We start from the raw sequence: 11,905 nt of genomic DNA, 5'->3' as shown, positions 1-11,905 counted from the left end.
GAGTCCTGGGACTCCTGCTCTCCTAACTTTGAGCACAGCCACTCAACAGCCTTACACAAAAGCTTTCGTACCTACGGGGCAGAGGTAATACTCTCCAGAAGGGATGTGAACATATATACTGCATCCGGAAGACAGGGTGAAGTCTGTGAAGCATTACATAAATGTACTCATCAGCATAGAGGCACTGCACCTCATAGTTTGCGGTGAGTTGTACAGAAAAGCACAAAAGGCCACTGAGTACAGTGATACCTCACCAGGCCAACCATCAGTTACTCTCCTTCCTCCCTACCCCTGGAAGAGATGTAATCCACCATTAAAGAACTGCTGTGTTTTCTCTGAAGATGCACCTTCCACTTCGCACTCAGCTTCCTGCTTTTTTTGTTTTACTGGGGAAAAAAAAAAACCCGAGTATTTGAACTTCAGGGCTTTACATTGACATCACGCTTCCAACTCCCCTGAGCGCCCAGCTAGTTCAACGGGTGAGCCCGCCGGGGGTAGGGGCAGGACGGCGCTGCCCCAGCCGGGGTCGACTGCTCGGCCCCGGACCCCGCTCCCCGCAGCGCTTCTGCCTCTCGGGGAAAGCGCCCGCTGCTCCTGGGAAACTGCCCGGCTCTCCGCGGCGTGCCCTAGCTCCGGCACAGCCGGGGATTTAAAAGCCCACATCCACACAAAAAGGTTACTCTCCGGCGCGCCGGACCACCGGCCCGGCCCCGCCGCCCGGGGGCCAGGGTCCCTCCCGCCGGGCAAGCCCAGCGCGGCGGCAGAGGCGTTCCGGAGGGAGGAGGCGCGACCTCAGGATACCTTTGAGACACACCGAGCGAGCCTCGCACAGCGCAGCCCGGCAGCCTGTCCTGAGCTGACACCGCCCGCCCGGCGGGCGGGCAGAGCGGGCGGCCCCACGGCCGAGCCCGCCGCCGGCCGCCTCCTCGGCGGCGCAGCCCGCAGACACGAAGTTTCGTGCCGCCGCTTCCCGGCCCAACCCAGACACATTAATCCCCGCGCTCTCCCGGCAGCCTCCCGCGGCGCCTGCCTGCCTCCCCACTCCCCGTCAGCGATTCCCAATAAACTTCCCCCTCTCTTCTCCCCCCTCCCCCTCCTCCTCCTCCTCCGCCGCCGCCGCCCGCCCTGCCGTGCCGTGCCGTGCCCTCCCCGGGGCGGCGGCAGCCGCCGCCTCCGCACCGACACGCCGCAAGGCCCAACCGCCCCTCACACAGCAACCCGCCGCCCCTACCACCGAACGCCCCGGGGGGGGGGGGGGGGGGGGGGAGGGGGGGCGACAAGAAGGAGGGGGAAACCAACGGAGAGAGGCGGGGGGGGAGAAAAGAAACGAGCGTCGCGAAGGGGGTTCCTCGCGCAACAGCCAATCGGCGGCGGGCACGGGCGGGCGCGCAGGGCACGCCGGGAGCTGTAGTTCCCCGCCGTCGCCATTTTGTGGCGAGGGAACTACAACTTTCCCGCGAGCAAGGACAATCCTCGGGCCCTGCGCGGATCCCCGCCGGCGAGGCCAGGTGCTGCCAGCGCGGCGGGCCCCGGTGCATGCCCGAGCCGCGGGAGGCGCGGCGGGCGCAGGGACGGAGCGGAAGGAGAGCCCTTGGCAGACGGGAGGAGAGAGGCTGCTGCGGGGCGGGGCGGGGAGGGGGGCAGGGCAGGGCAGGGCGACCGAGCGTGCTGCGCGGCGAGGGACCGTCGCCAAACTCCTCGCTCGGGTTGTGGCGCAGGGCTAGCGGCGACCTTGGCTGCCGGGTGGCCGCGCTTAAATGCCAAAAAAAAAGAGGTGGGAGGAGGGGTCGGGGGGAGAAAAGGGAAGCGCGTGACGCTTGACCCGCATGAAGTGTTTAGCGAGGCCTGTTGCGTGCGTTGGACGCAGCGGGGGCCGGGCGTTGCGGCTCCTGTCCCGGTTGGGAGTTCAGGCCAGGCCCTAAGCGGTGTATGTATGTATGTATGTGTGTGTGTGTGCGTGTGCGTGCGCGTGTGCCCGTGTGTGTATATATATACACACGCGCGCACACACACACGCAGACATATATATTAAAAAAAAAAAAAAAAAAAAAAAAAAAAAGCCAGGTCCATTTAAAGTTGCTGCCGGAGAGCTGTTCTCATTGGTTAGGGGGGAGCTGGAGGAGCGGAGACACACACGGTGCGTGCAGCCCTCGCTGCCGCCGCCGCCGCCGCCGCTGCTGCTGCCGCCGCCGGAGCCGCCGCCGCCGCCGCCGCTGCTGGAGTTGTCTCTGCCGCTTTCCCTGCTGCAGCGGCACAAACGTGACTTCCAACGTTTTGATTATTTATCTTCTCCTTTCGGCCCCTTTCCTCCTCCAAGATGTAACTACAGCTCTGACACTAAGGACCTGCAGATCGCTTAGGTGGCTTGAGAAAGAGAAAAGGGGATATCAAGGGCGTCGTTTTTCGTGTTTAGGGGGAAATTTTCCATTATGATGTTTCACTAAAGTGAATTTTTTTTGTTGTTTCCTTCGCATTCGTCTTTTTTTTTTTTTTTTTTTTTTTTTTTTGTCGTCCCCCATTTCTCGGATTTATTGCTAGGAGAATCACATTGTGAGGGAAGAAAGTCGGATTACAAGATACCACTACAAACAACCCCCTCCCCCCAGGATTTTTTCGGTATTTTTTTTTTTTTTTAAATTGTCGCGGCTTTAATTCATGAAGCAATTGTCCCCTTTTGCAATCAGAATTTGGATACCAGAATGAGCAAAGAAAGACCCAAGAGGAATATAATTCAAAAGAAATACGTAAGTGGTCGTAACATATATCATTTGACTCCCGGTTTTAGGAAATGGCAGTGAATGTCAAGTTTATAGCTAATCCTGCAGCTGTAAGGCTTTCGAAACAAATGTAATACTGAATTTTATTTTTCTGTGGTGCGGTGGGGGAGTTTCAGGGGCCCCTTTTAACGGGGAAGCCACCTATCCAGTTCGGTTATAAAACCAGATTTGTGTAGCGATTCCTCCAGTGAATAAATGTATTGACCTCAAATGACACAATCATAATCTAGTTTTAGATGAAAGGCGGGGAGCTCGGGGGGCTGCCGCGATAGTGTCACGAAACTGCATTTTCGAGCGGTTTTGTTAATACGGCGCTTTTGCATGCGAAAGGAGGCGATTTTTGTCACGATCTGCGTGTGCGTATCCCCGTCTGGTGAAGCGGCGGCGGCGGTTGTCGAAAGCCCTTTAAGTTGAAGCCGAGCGTCTGGTTATGGCGAGCTCGCTTCTCGCACTACCACATCCCATCGCCTGCATGTGGTCGTTCGCTCCTCCGCCTTGCGATAGAAACCGAGCCGGCCGGGGATCGCCCGGTGGGGAACGCGGTCCTCGGGGTTGACTTTAATAACGGGGGGAAATGGCTCGGCGCAGTTTTAAAACGATTCATTACGGTGGCTCGAGAATTTGGGCTGATCCAGCGCAGCCCGGGCTGTATTTCTGCCTCTCTTTATTCAACCGCTTAACCAATCCCTTGTAATTGTCTAATCCTTTAAACATATAAATGTGGATGGATAGTTGGATTTTTGTTCGCGCTCCAGTTACGTTTTGATTGGCGTAGGGGAGTTTTTCTTTACGTTTGGAAAAACTGAGGGGATTAGCCAAATATGCAGTAAAGCGAATAATGATTTCTGTCTCCACGTTTAAAAAAAATATTCTTCATTGGGGGGGGGGGGTGTATAAATCCTCGCTTTCGGGTGTGTTTGATGCGAGGCTTTAAAAGTTGTAGTTTATATCGCGCCTGTCGACCGTGCCGATTTTTTTCAGCGGGGGGTGTTTCTTGGCAGGGAGGGTGACCTTCGGGACACTTTCCCTCGGTATTATACGGGTTTGGTAAAAACTGCAGTTGACTCCAGCTGACTGCCGCTATCGATTGCCCGCCCCGCTGAAACGCAGCCCGGGGAGGGGGGGGGAGGGGGGGGCTGCGCGCTATTTCGGAGCTGGGCCCCCCCTCCTTCCCCCCCCCCCCCCCCCCCGAAATTTCCGAATTAAAATACATCCGCATTGCAGAGGAGCGGGGAGCCCGGGGCCGGCGAGTTTAAAGTATTGCATCGAAACGGGAACGGCGGGTGGAAAGTCTGGCGAAACACGCGAGGCGTCCACGTTTCCCAGGCAGGCAGACAAAAGCAGGGCGGGGGGAGGGAGGAACCCGCGGTGTTAATAATTAAGATGGGGGGGGGGGGAAGGGGGATGGGGGGGAATGGGGGGGGGAGGATGGCCCCAAACCCCTGCTCCCGCGGCCGCCCGGGGCTCGCGGGGGCGAACAATGCGGCGCCGCTCCCGCACCGCCGGGCAGGGGGTGAGCGCGGCTGCCGCCGGCCCCGCGCCCCGGGGGAAGGTAGGAGGGACGGGGGCGAGCGCGGCGGGGCGGACGATGTGCCGTGTGCTCCCCGGTTGCAACTTCGCGGCGGCGCTTTTTTCCCTTACCCCCCCCCCCCCCCCTTCCCGTTTTTATTTCTGGCAGGGGGCGGGGACGCGCAGGCCGGTGCGCGGGGGCGCAGGCGGCGGTGCCGGCGGGGCGCGCTGGCGGCGGCGGCGGCAGCAACAGGTTGCCGGGGCTGTGACGGGAGCCCGCGGGCTGCCGGCCACGCCGCCGCCTGGCCAGGTTCGCCCTGCTCCCGTGACGTCACAAAGGGAAGGGCCTGCGCGCCGTGGAATCTTCGTCGCCTCGGCGCTCCGGCCCCCCCCCCCGCTTCGCGCCCCCCCCCGCCCCTGGCGTGACGTCAGAGCCGAGGCGGGCCGGCGGGGCGGGGGGAGGCCCCGGGGCAGCGCTCGGCGGCGCTGCGGGGGAGGGGGCGGCCCGGCCCCGGGCCAGGTGAGCAGGTGCGGGGCCGCCCGGCCCGGCCCTGCCGGTTTCGGGGTGGGAGGTTGGCAGCCGCCGCCCCGCGTGGCGGGGAGGGCCGGTCACGTCGCCCCGCGGGGGCGACGGCGTGGGGACGCGGCGTGGCGACACGCGTGGCACGTTTCCTCCTGCCCGTGACCTTCGGGCGCTGCGGCGGCCGCCGCCGTCTCCTCGCCGGTGCTTAGCCGGGCCTTTTGTTGTCCGCCTGCGCGGCTGCAGGTGTGACCGCCCGCTCCCGGGTCGGGGCCGCCACCGCGTCCCGGCCTCCGCGGGGGCCGCTCGTCCCGGGTCGGGGCCATTAAACCCCCCCCCCCCCACACACACACACCCCGCCCCCCCCGTCAGACTCTGTCCCACCGGTGACACCCCGCGCCCCTGGGGCAGGCCTCCGGCCCGGGCACCCAGGCACCGTCGCAGGTGACCCGGGGAGAGGCGGCGCGGAAAGCTGGCAGCGGCTGAGGCAGGCCTCACCTCGCCGGCCCGTGGCACGGCAAGGGCCCGGCCGCCGGCCTCCTTGCCCCGCTGCCGGGCCGCAGCGGAACAATGGTCCGCCGAGCGTCGGGCCCTACTGCCCGGCCGCGGGGCTCCGGTGCTCCCACCCCTGCGGCGAGGGCTGCGCCAAGGGTGCTGCCCCGCCGTGAGGAGCGAGGGGGCCGGCCGAGTGTCCCCGGCTGCACAGGCACCAAGTGCTGCTTCGGTGGCCCCGCTCCTCGTATCACTGCGGGTTGTCATATCGGGAGCGGAGCCTGTTCAGGCTGCTGCTTTTCGGCATTTGTGAAATGAATTCTGAAAACAAAAAGGTGGTGAGAACAATGGAGTAAAGCCTGCGCGCTGCAGGCTGCCGTCGCAGGGCTTGGCTCCCCGCTTCGTAAGTGGTCGCAATTAAAAGTTCTCTTAAACTTTGAGAGCATTATCTTTTGCGACTGATAACCCAGGAATGAGGAAATCCGTGTATGTATCTCTTTTTCTGTGCTTTAAAAACGCTATCACTTAATTTTAAAAAGAACTATGGCTGACTCATACAAATCTTTCTTCTCACTTTACCCTCCTCCTTCTCAAACATCTTTACATATCAAATATTGCCTTTTGGCTCAAGCCTCAGAAAGCTGACAGCTTTGTAAAGCATCAGCCGAGAAGCCAGACTGCATTCAGTATGCGCTTGGAATTAATAGTTCTTAAATGAAAAGCTTTGAAGTCTTAAGCGTAATTTCACAGGTGCATTCTTCTGCCCGTTTTTGTGATGCCGAACAGCAAATCTTCTGTTCTTGCTGGCTTAGGTCTCAGAGTATCAGACCTGGATTACTGTCTTTAAATACCTGCACAGTTCTGCCACCGTAGCAGATGGCAAAATATAATTAAGGAGTACTGTCACCTCGTGTGATTTGTTTCCTTGTCCTTGCAGAGGTAAAAGTGCTGTAGTCTGCCATGAGGTGACACGCTTCACCTACGGACGGCCTGGTGAGCCCCTCAGACAGAGGGCCGGCAAGGCCTGTCCGGGATTGGCCTGCTGCAGACATCCGAGGAGAGCTCCTGTGAGTGCTGCAGCCCTTGAAACGATGCTCTCTGCTTGGGCGTGCTTCAGGTGGGCTCAGGGAGTTTTGGGGGGGATGGTGACCACGCAGCACCACCTGCCCCTGAGTAAGGGTTGTTTGTGTGCGGGGGCCCGGCCCTGGGCACCCCGGGGCTTCAGCCCAACCCTCCTGCCCTGCTTTGTTTTATGCAGGAGTTTCCTCATTTCCCTCCCCCAGCCCCACAGCTGACAGCGTGCTTTAAGTTTGACCACTTCCTACAAGAAATAATGTCAATACAGCGGTGGCAGCAGAGGTAGTATTCAGTGTACATGGCATCTTATTTCAAATAACTTTCTGGAGCTTTCTTGTGCTGGGTCTTTTTTAGGCTTGCAGTAACGATTCCAGCAGCATAGCATGCTCAACTCATTTTTTTTTTTCGTATGTATAACTTCAGCTAACGGTGTAAGGATGCTAGCTGCACTTGAGATCCGAGTTTGGGTTCCTCTTAACCTTCTCCTGATCTGTTGAGACTACAGCGTTATGTTGTAAGTGGCTATAGGATGGCACATAACTAGAAACTAGTAATTAAAATACTTTTTTTTGAAGGAATATATACTTTTTGCTATCAACAAATGCTTTGCCCTGAGATACTAATGGACTCCTACTCGCTCCGATGGATTGTGAGCCAGAAGTCTGCGTAAGATGCTGTCCGGAGTGAATTATAATGAACCAAGGCCTCTGTGACAAGTTTCTAATGTTCATTAAGCACTTTCACCTTCTCTTATGAGGCCTACTAAGCTAGTATTAAAAATATATTACCCCTTCTTTTCTGTAGATGTAAAATAACGGCTAATGTAATGCATATGCTAAAGTGTGGTATAAACATCAGCTGATTCTGTAAGGCAGTAGCATTCCCTCCATTTTATTGTTTGATGAAACAGAAAGAAGTCTAAATTACTTGCCTGAAGCTACGTACTGTAACGGTGGCAGACATGGAACTAATCTGTATTTCTGCAGCCTCGTCCAATGCTCTGCCCTGTAGCTTATGGGCTCTTGCTACGAGGCACAGCATCTGCTATACAGGGACTACTTTACGCAGTTCAAACTTTCTTCAAGATTTTCCCCCTCCCCAGTTATGGTCTGGACTGTTAGATGAACAGTGTATTTTTAACATAATAATAAAGTAAAAGGTGCATTTCAGTACGGATACTTGATTTTTTTTTTTGAGTGATGATCATACCCTGCAGCTGATAGAGACCAGTTGATACTGTGATGACTCAGCTGTGGGAGTATTACATAAAGTAGGTCAATTTTTAAATCTCATAGTCTGAAGCTAAAGAGACTCCAGGTTTATAATTTATATTTTGTTTATACACATTACTGATATTTCCTGGTTTGAACATAACTGAAAGTTCTTGAGGAGGAGGGAAATGTTTTTTGGGGTTGATTTGGGGTTTTTTTTGGCCATTTATATTGTATAGTGACTGAATTCAATCAACTTGAACTTGGGGAGGGAGGGGAAACACCAGCTGCTTTCATTTCTGAAGTTTCCAGTTTGCAGCACTCCAGTGAAAGGGAGGCTTAAAGGTAGTTTTAAAGTAGGGAAAGGGAAAGCAGAGACACGTTTATTATTTTTTGTTACAAGCACCCAGCTTTTGTGTGCTTTAGCAGATGTGGAATTTGCAGAGGAATACATGCATTGCTGCGAAATCCAAATTTGCGTTTAAAACATTCTGGTTTTTGCCCCCTAGTCCTATGCATGGCTTTCTTCCCAACTATAAATGTAAACCAAGTGTAAATGATGCATTGTTTGCCTTAGTGGGCAGTCTGAAAACAATAGCGCTGATGGATTTGGCTGCCTCTGTGTAAGATTGATGGGATATTAACTTTCAAGTCTAATAATGCAAATTTCAGTGTTGCCAAACCTGAGCTTCCCTTAAATGTTTCCTGATGGTGATGGCCCTAAATGTCCCTATGCTACAGGCCAAAACTTCAGTTGACAGTTTTTATGATCTAGTTCTTCACCTTCAGTACAAAGCCCCTTAACCTGTTGTTACGACTTTAGAGAAAAGGGTAAAACGTACCTGGACTTTAATGTCCAAGTGAGTGATGGGGTATGGTACGCATATACTTTTTATACTTACTACCATTTTTTATTTAAAGCGTTTTTAAGTGGTAGGAAGCCACCAGGAAACTTAAAAGCTGCGAATCGCTTGTAAAATTCAGGTCTAGTATGTGAGGAGTACTTGGCGCTGAAATTCAGATACAGGAAATAATGTGCTTGCCAAAATGTATTTGGTGTTCTCTTAGATCTTTGATGGGTTGGTTGTTTTGCTGGCTCATTACTACTGGGAATATTGGATGTGATCCTTCTTGGTTTTTAACGGGCAGGTTTTATTTGGGAACTCTTGGTTTTCATTTGTAGGGGTGGGTTTATTTCAGTCAGTCAGTCAGTCACAAAAACGTTTTCTCAATGAATCAGTAGGTAGAAGGTTTAAAACCATTTGCCGTTTCACTTGCTCAGGTTTCACACTTTCCCTCGTGTAATGACGTCCTGTTCTGATGTTGTTCCTTCAGTAATCTGGCAGAGGCCTGGTATTTCCAGTGGTGGGCTGTGGGAAAGGAATAAACCCTTTAATTATAGCAGCGAGGGCTTGTTTGAAAATATGCTAGCTCTCTTCCCCTCCACGTGTGCTTTCTTTTTGTCTGTTGCTTCCTTATGCAGATGAAGGGTCCGAAGCTGTAAAATGCTGCTGTTCAACTTGCCCTGCAAGCGTGGCCACGATCGGTGGCAAAGCCGAGCGGTGGCTGAGAGCGTTGCCACGCTGAACGCCGTGTCTTGGGGCTCTCGGCTAGAGATCACGGCTCCCTGGTCTGCGAGCAGACGGATGGTGTGAGTGTACCCCATCTGCTCCTGTGCGAAGTTTATCAGCTTAATTTATGCTGCTGCAGAGAGCCGTTTGGAGTGACCAGCTTGGCTGAGCACGGAAGCAAGGAAAAAACGCTCAGGTGGAAATCATCATTCTACCGGTTCGCATAGGGAAGAGTGGCATCTGAAACTGCTTCAGCATTTCTGCAGCAAACATCTCATCCCGGACTGACACATCATAAACCGTATCCCGTATTTTTATTGGGGGAAACAAAACCTTTAATCAGGCATAAAAATGGGATTGTGTGATTAAAAAAATGCATTGAAAACAAAATGAGAAACCTATTCTAAGATCTCCATACACTTTCTGCATTTAGGTCAGGCCTGTGGAGCAAGAGTAGTTTCTGGTCAGGTTTGGTTTAGTGCCTGTAGGATTGCTACCGTTGCAGTCAGACATTTTGACACTGCTAAAATCGGTTTAGCAAAAAGGTGACGGTGCCACCAGAAGAGTTTATAATTGCATCACTTGAGGGGCATGACTTAATCCTTTCTAAACATCTGTCCTCTGTAATGTGTAATCTGCTTGGTCTATCTTACTTGGGTTCTTGCGGTCTTTTCAGCCAGGTTCTTCCCTTGATTTGCTCTGCAAAAAGGCAGCTTTGGAGCTGTGGCTGTTACTATATTGCTTTTACTTCCTCAAGGCTTGGAAGAAATGCAAATAATAAGAATCGAGTTGAGAAACCGTGGCCCGTTTGCTGTGCTCCAGGAGGGCTTGTGGCATTCGTGTCCCTGTGCTCTGCTTTCAGTTCTTTCAGCTTGCCTTGCTGGTCTGACATATTTTGGATGATGTGATGGTTGTAGATTAGCGTGTTTTGGCACACACACGCTATGATGACTGGCTAACAATATTTATAAAGTTCAAAAATAAACCATGGGAGCTCATTCTGACATAATCTACTAATCTTAGTTTTGCACTTTGATACTGTGTTGTCTGAGCCAAGTTAGGATAACTATATATTACGAGCAATTCATTTTTAGCTTTGCTTGCAGATTAGTTTTGAAGCAATGCATGCTTTTAAATTAAGAATGATGGGAGTGAATTTGGAGAAATTATTGGCTCTTTCAACTATACGCATATGGAAATCAGCTCTGTGTCTATTTTTAAAACAGATTTGTGTGAGTGAGAGTAGAGATATGTGCTCCCCAATATTTCTGGACAATGTTGTGTACTGGCATTTTGACTTGGACTTTTTTTTTCTTCACTGCCCACAGGAACGGGACTGTCTTCTCTGCCCTTTCCCACATTTGTATGTTAGGAGAAGGACTTTCTTTTCTCTTTGAGGATTGTGCTTTATTTACTTCTGGATAAAAAAGCTGCTACTGCTGTGGGTAAACTTCAGCCTCATGCTAGGCGTCCTGCTAGTCATGCTGCGTTTTGGGGAGTCCAACCAAGAGAGTAAGCTTTTGAGGCTCCTCAGTGACAGGAATTCAGTTTTCCCTCGGCCCTGGCAACTCCATTTAAACAGCTAATAACGATTTTCTAGCTATGTTTGGGAATGGCCTGCATTTTTAAGAAATACAAAGAGGAACTTGCAGATGTAAAGCGTGCGAGTCAAGTGAACTGCAATGTACAAATATTTTTTGAGGTTGCTACTAATAAAGTGGACAGAAACCATGAGTCTTGGACAAGAGGCTGTCCAGTGTCTCACTCTTTGACATGTTTATCATTATTTTTATTTGTTGTTATATTTAGCGTATAATTTTCTATGCTGTTCTAAAACTGGGAATCTTTATGCCCAAAAAGTACATAGTCTAGAAATTGCATTTAGAGTTTTAAGTTGCTGCAGGTTACCACCATATGTTTATAGTTTTTTTTCTTTGTATAAGGTGCATGTTAGGCAGACTAAGGGTGATTTAGAGAAGGGATATGTTTCCTTCTTTCTTGCCTTTTTTATTTCATGAATATTACTTTCAGCCAGTTTGTCTCACAGAGTTCTTTTTGGTACGTCAAAGTTGTAAGCCAAATCTCTCAGCTGCAGTGTGCATGCTAAAACCCCCGTAATACAAATTTCCAATCCTGCACGTATGCCAGATCAATTAAATTCTTAACTTGACTCAAGCTGAAAAAAAATAGAACTGCTTCTGTTTTGGTTTCAGCCCTACAAAACTTGGTCCAGACTTTGAGTTTACAAAACTTAAAGCCAAGCAAAAAGAAGGTTTTCTGTTGTTGTTTGTAGTTTGACTGATAACTAAGCTGGTGTTGAACGCGGTTCCTTTTTGGGTGATGTTCCAAACGACTGGCCTTAATGTGAGTGTTTTTCACAGAAGGATGACATAGATGGAAGCCTGAGATGTGGTTTTCTGATTGATAGTCACTTTTTCCCCCCTTCTCGAAGCGTGGCGATAATGATGAAAATTCTCATGGCCTATTGCCATTGTGCAGACTGGCTTTCTGAGACCAGGGAACATCCCTTTCAGTTTTGGATAAAAAGCAGAAGTTAATGTGTTGGAATAGTATTTCCTGTAATCATTTGTTAAAAGCTGTACTACAGTTGAGTAAGACTGTAAGAAGAAGGTAGTCTTTCTGCTACTGAGGCCTTTATCTTAAGTTTGAAAAGCTTTTACCAATGTTAATTTCTTCGTTCTAGTTATTCAACATATAATGGGGACACAGTAATATCACTTTGTAAGA

At 51.7% G+C, this 11,905-nt stretch overlaps 1 protein-coding gene across 1 annotated transcript in view; it reads left to right on the top strand.

The window, feature by feature from the left end:
* Positions 1 to 2,193: 2,193 nt before the first annotated feature.
* JARID2 (jumonji and AT-rich interaction domain containing 2) overlaps positions 2,194 to 11,905 on the top strand; it is a 234,870-nt gene continuing 225,158 nt past the window's right edge. The window contains exon 1 of the mRNA XM_076330593.1: positions 2,194 to 2,744. Coding sequence (XP_076186708.1) covers positions 2,700 to 2,744 — 45 coding nt within the window. The 5' untranslated portion in view covers positions 2,194 to 2,699. The remainder of the gene's footprint in view (positions 2,745 to 11,905) is intronic.

This window comes from Aptenodytes patagonicus, chromosome 2, assembly GCF_965638725.1.
Source record: "Aptenodytes patagonicus chromosome 2, bAptPat1.pri.cur, whole genome shotgun sequence".
NCBI lineage: Eukaryota > Metazoa > Chordata > Aves > Sphenisciformes > Spheniscidae > Aptenodytes > Aptenodytes patagonicus.
This window is presented reverse-complemented; position numbering and strand designations above follow the sequence as displayed.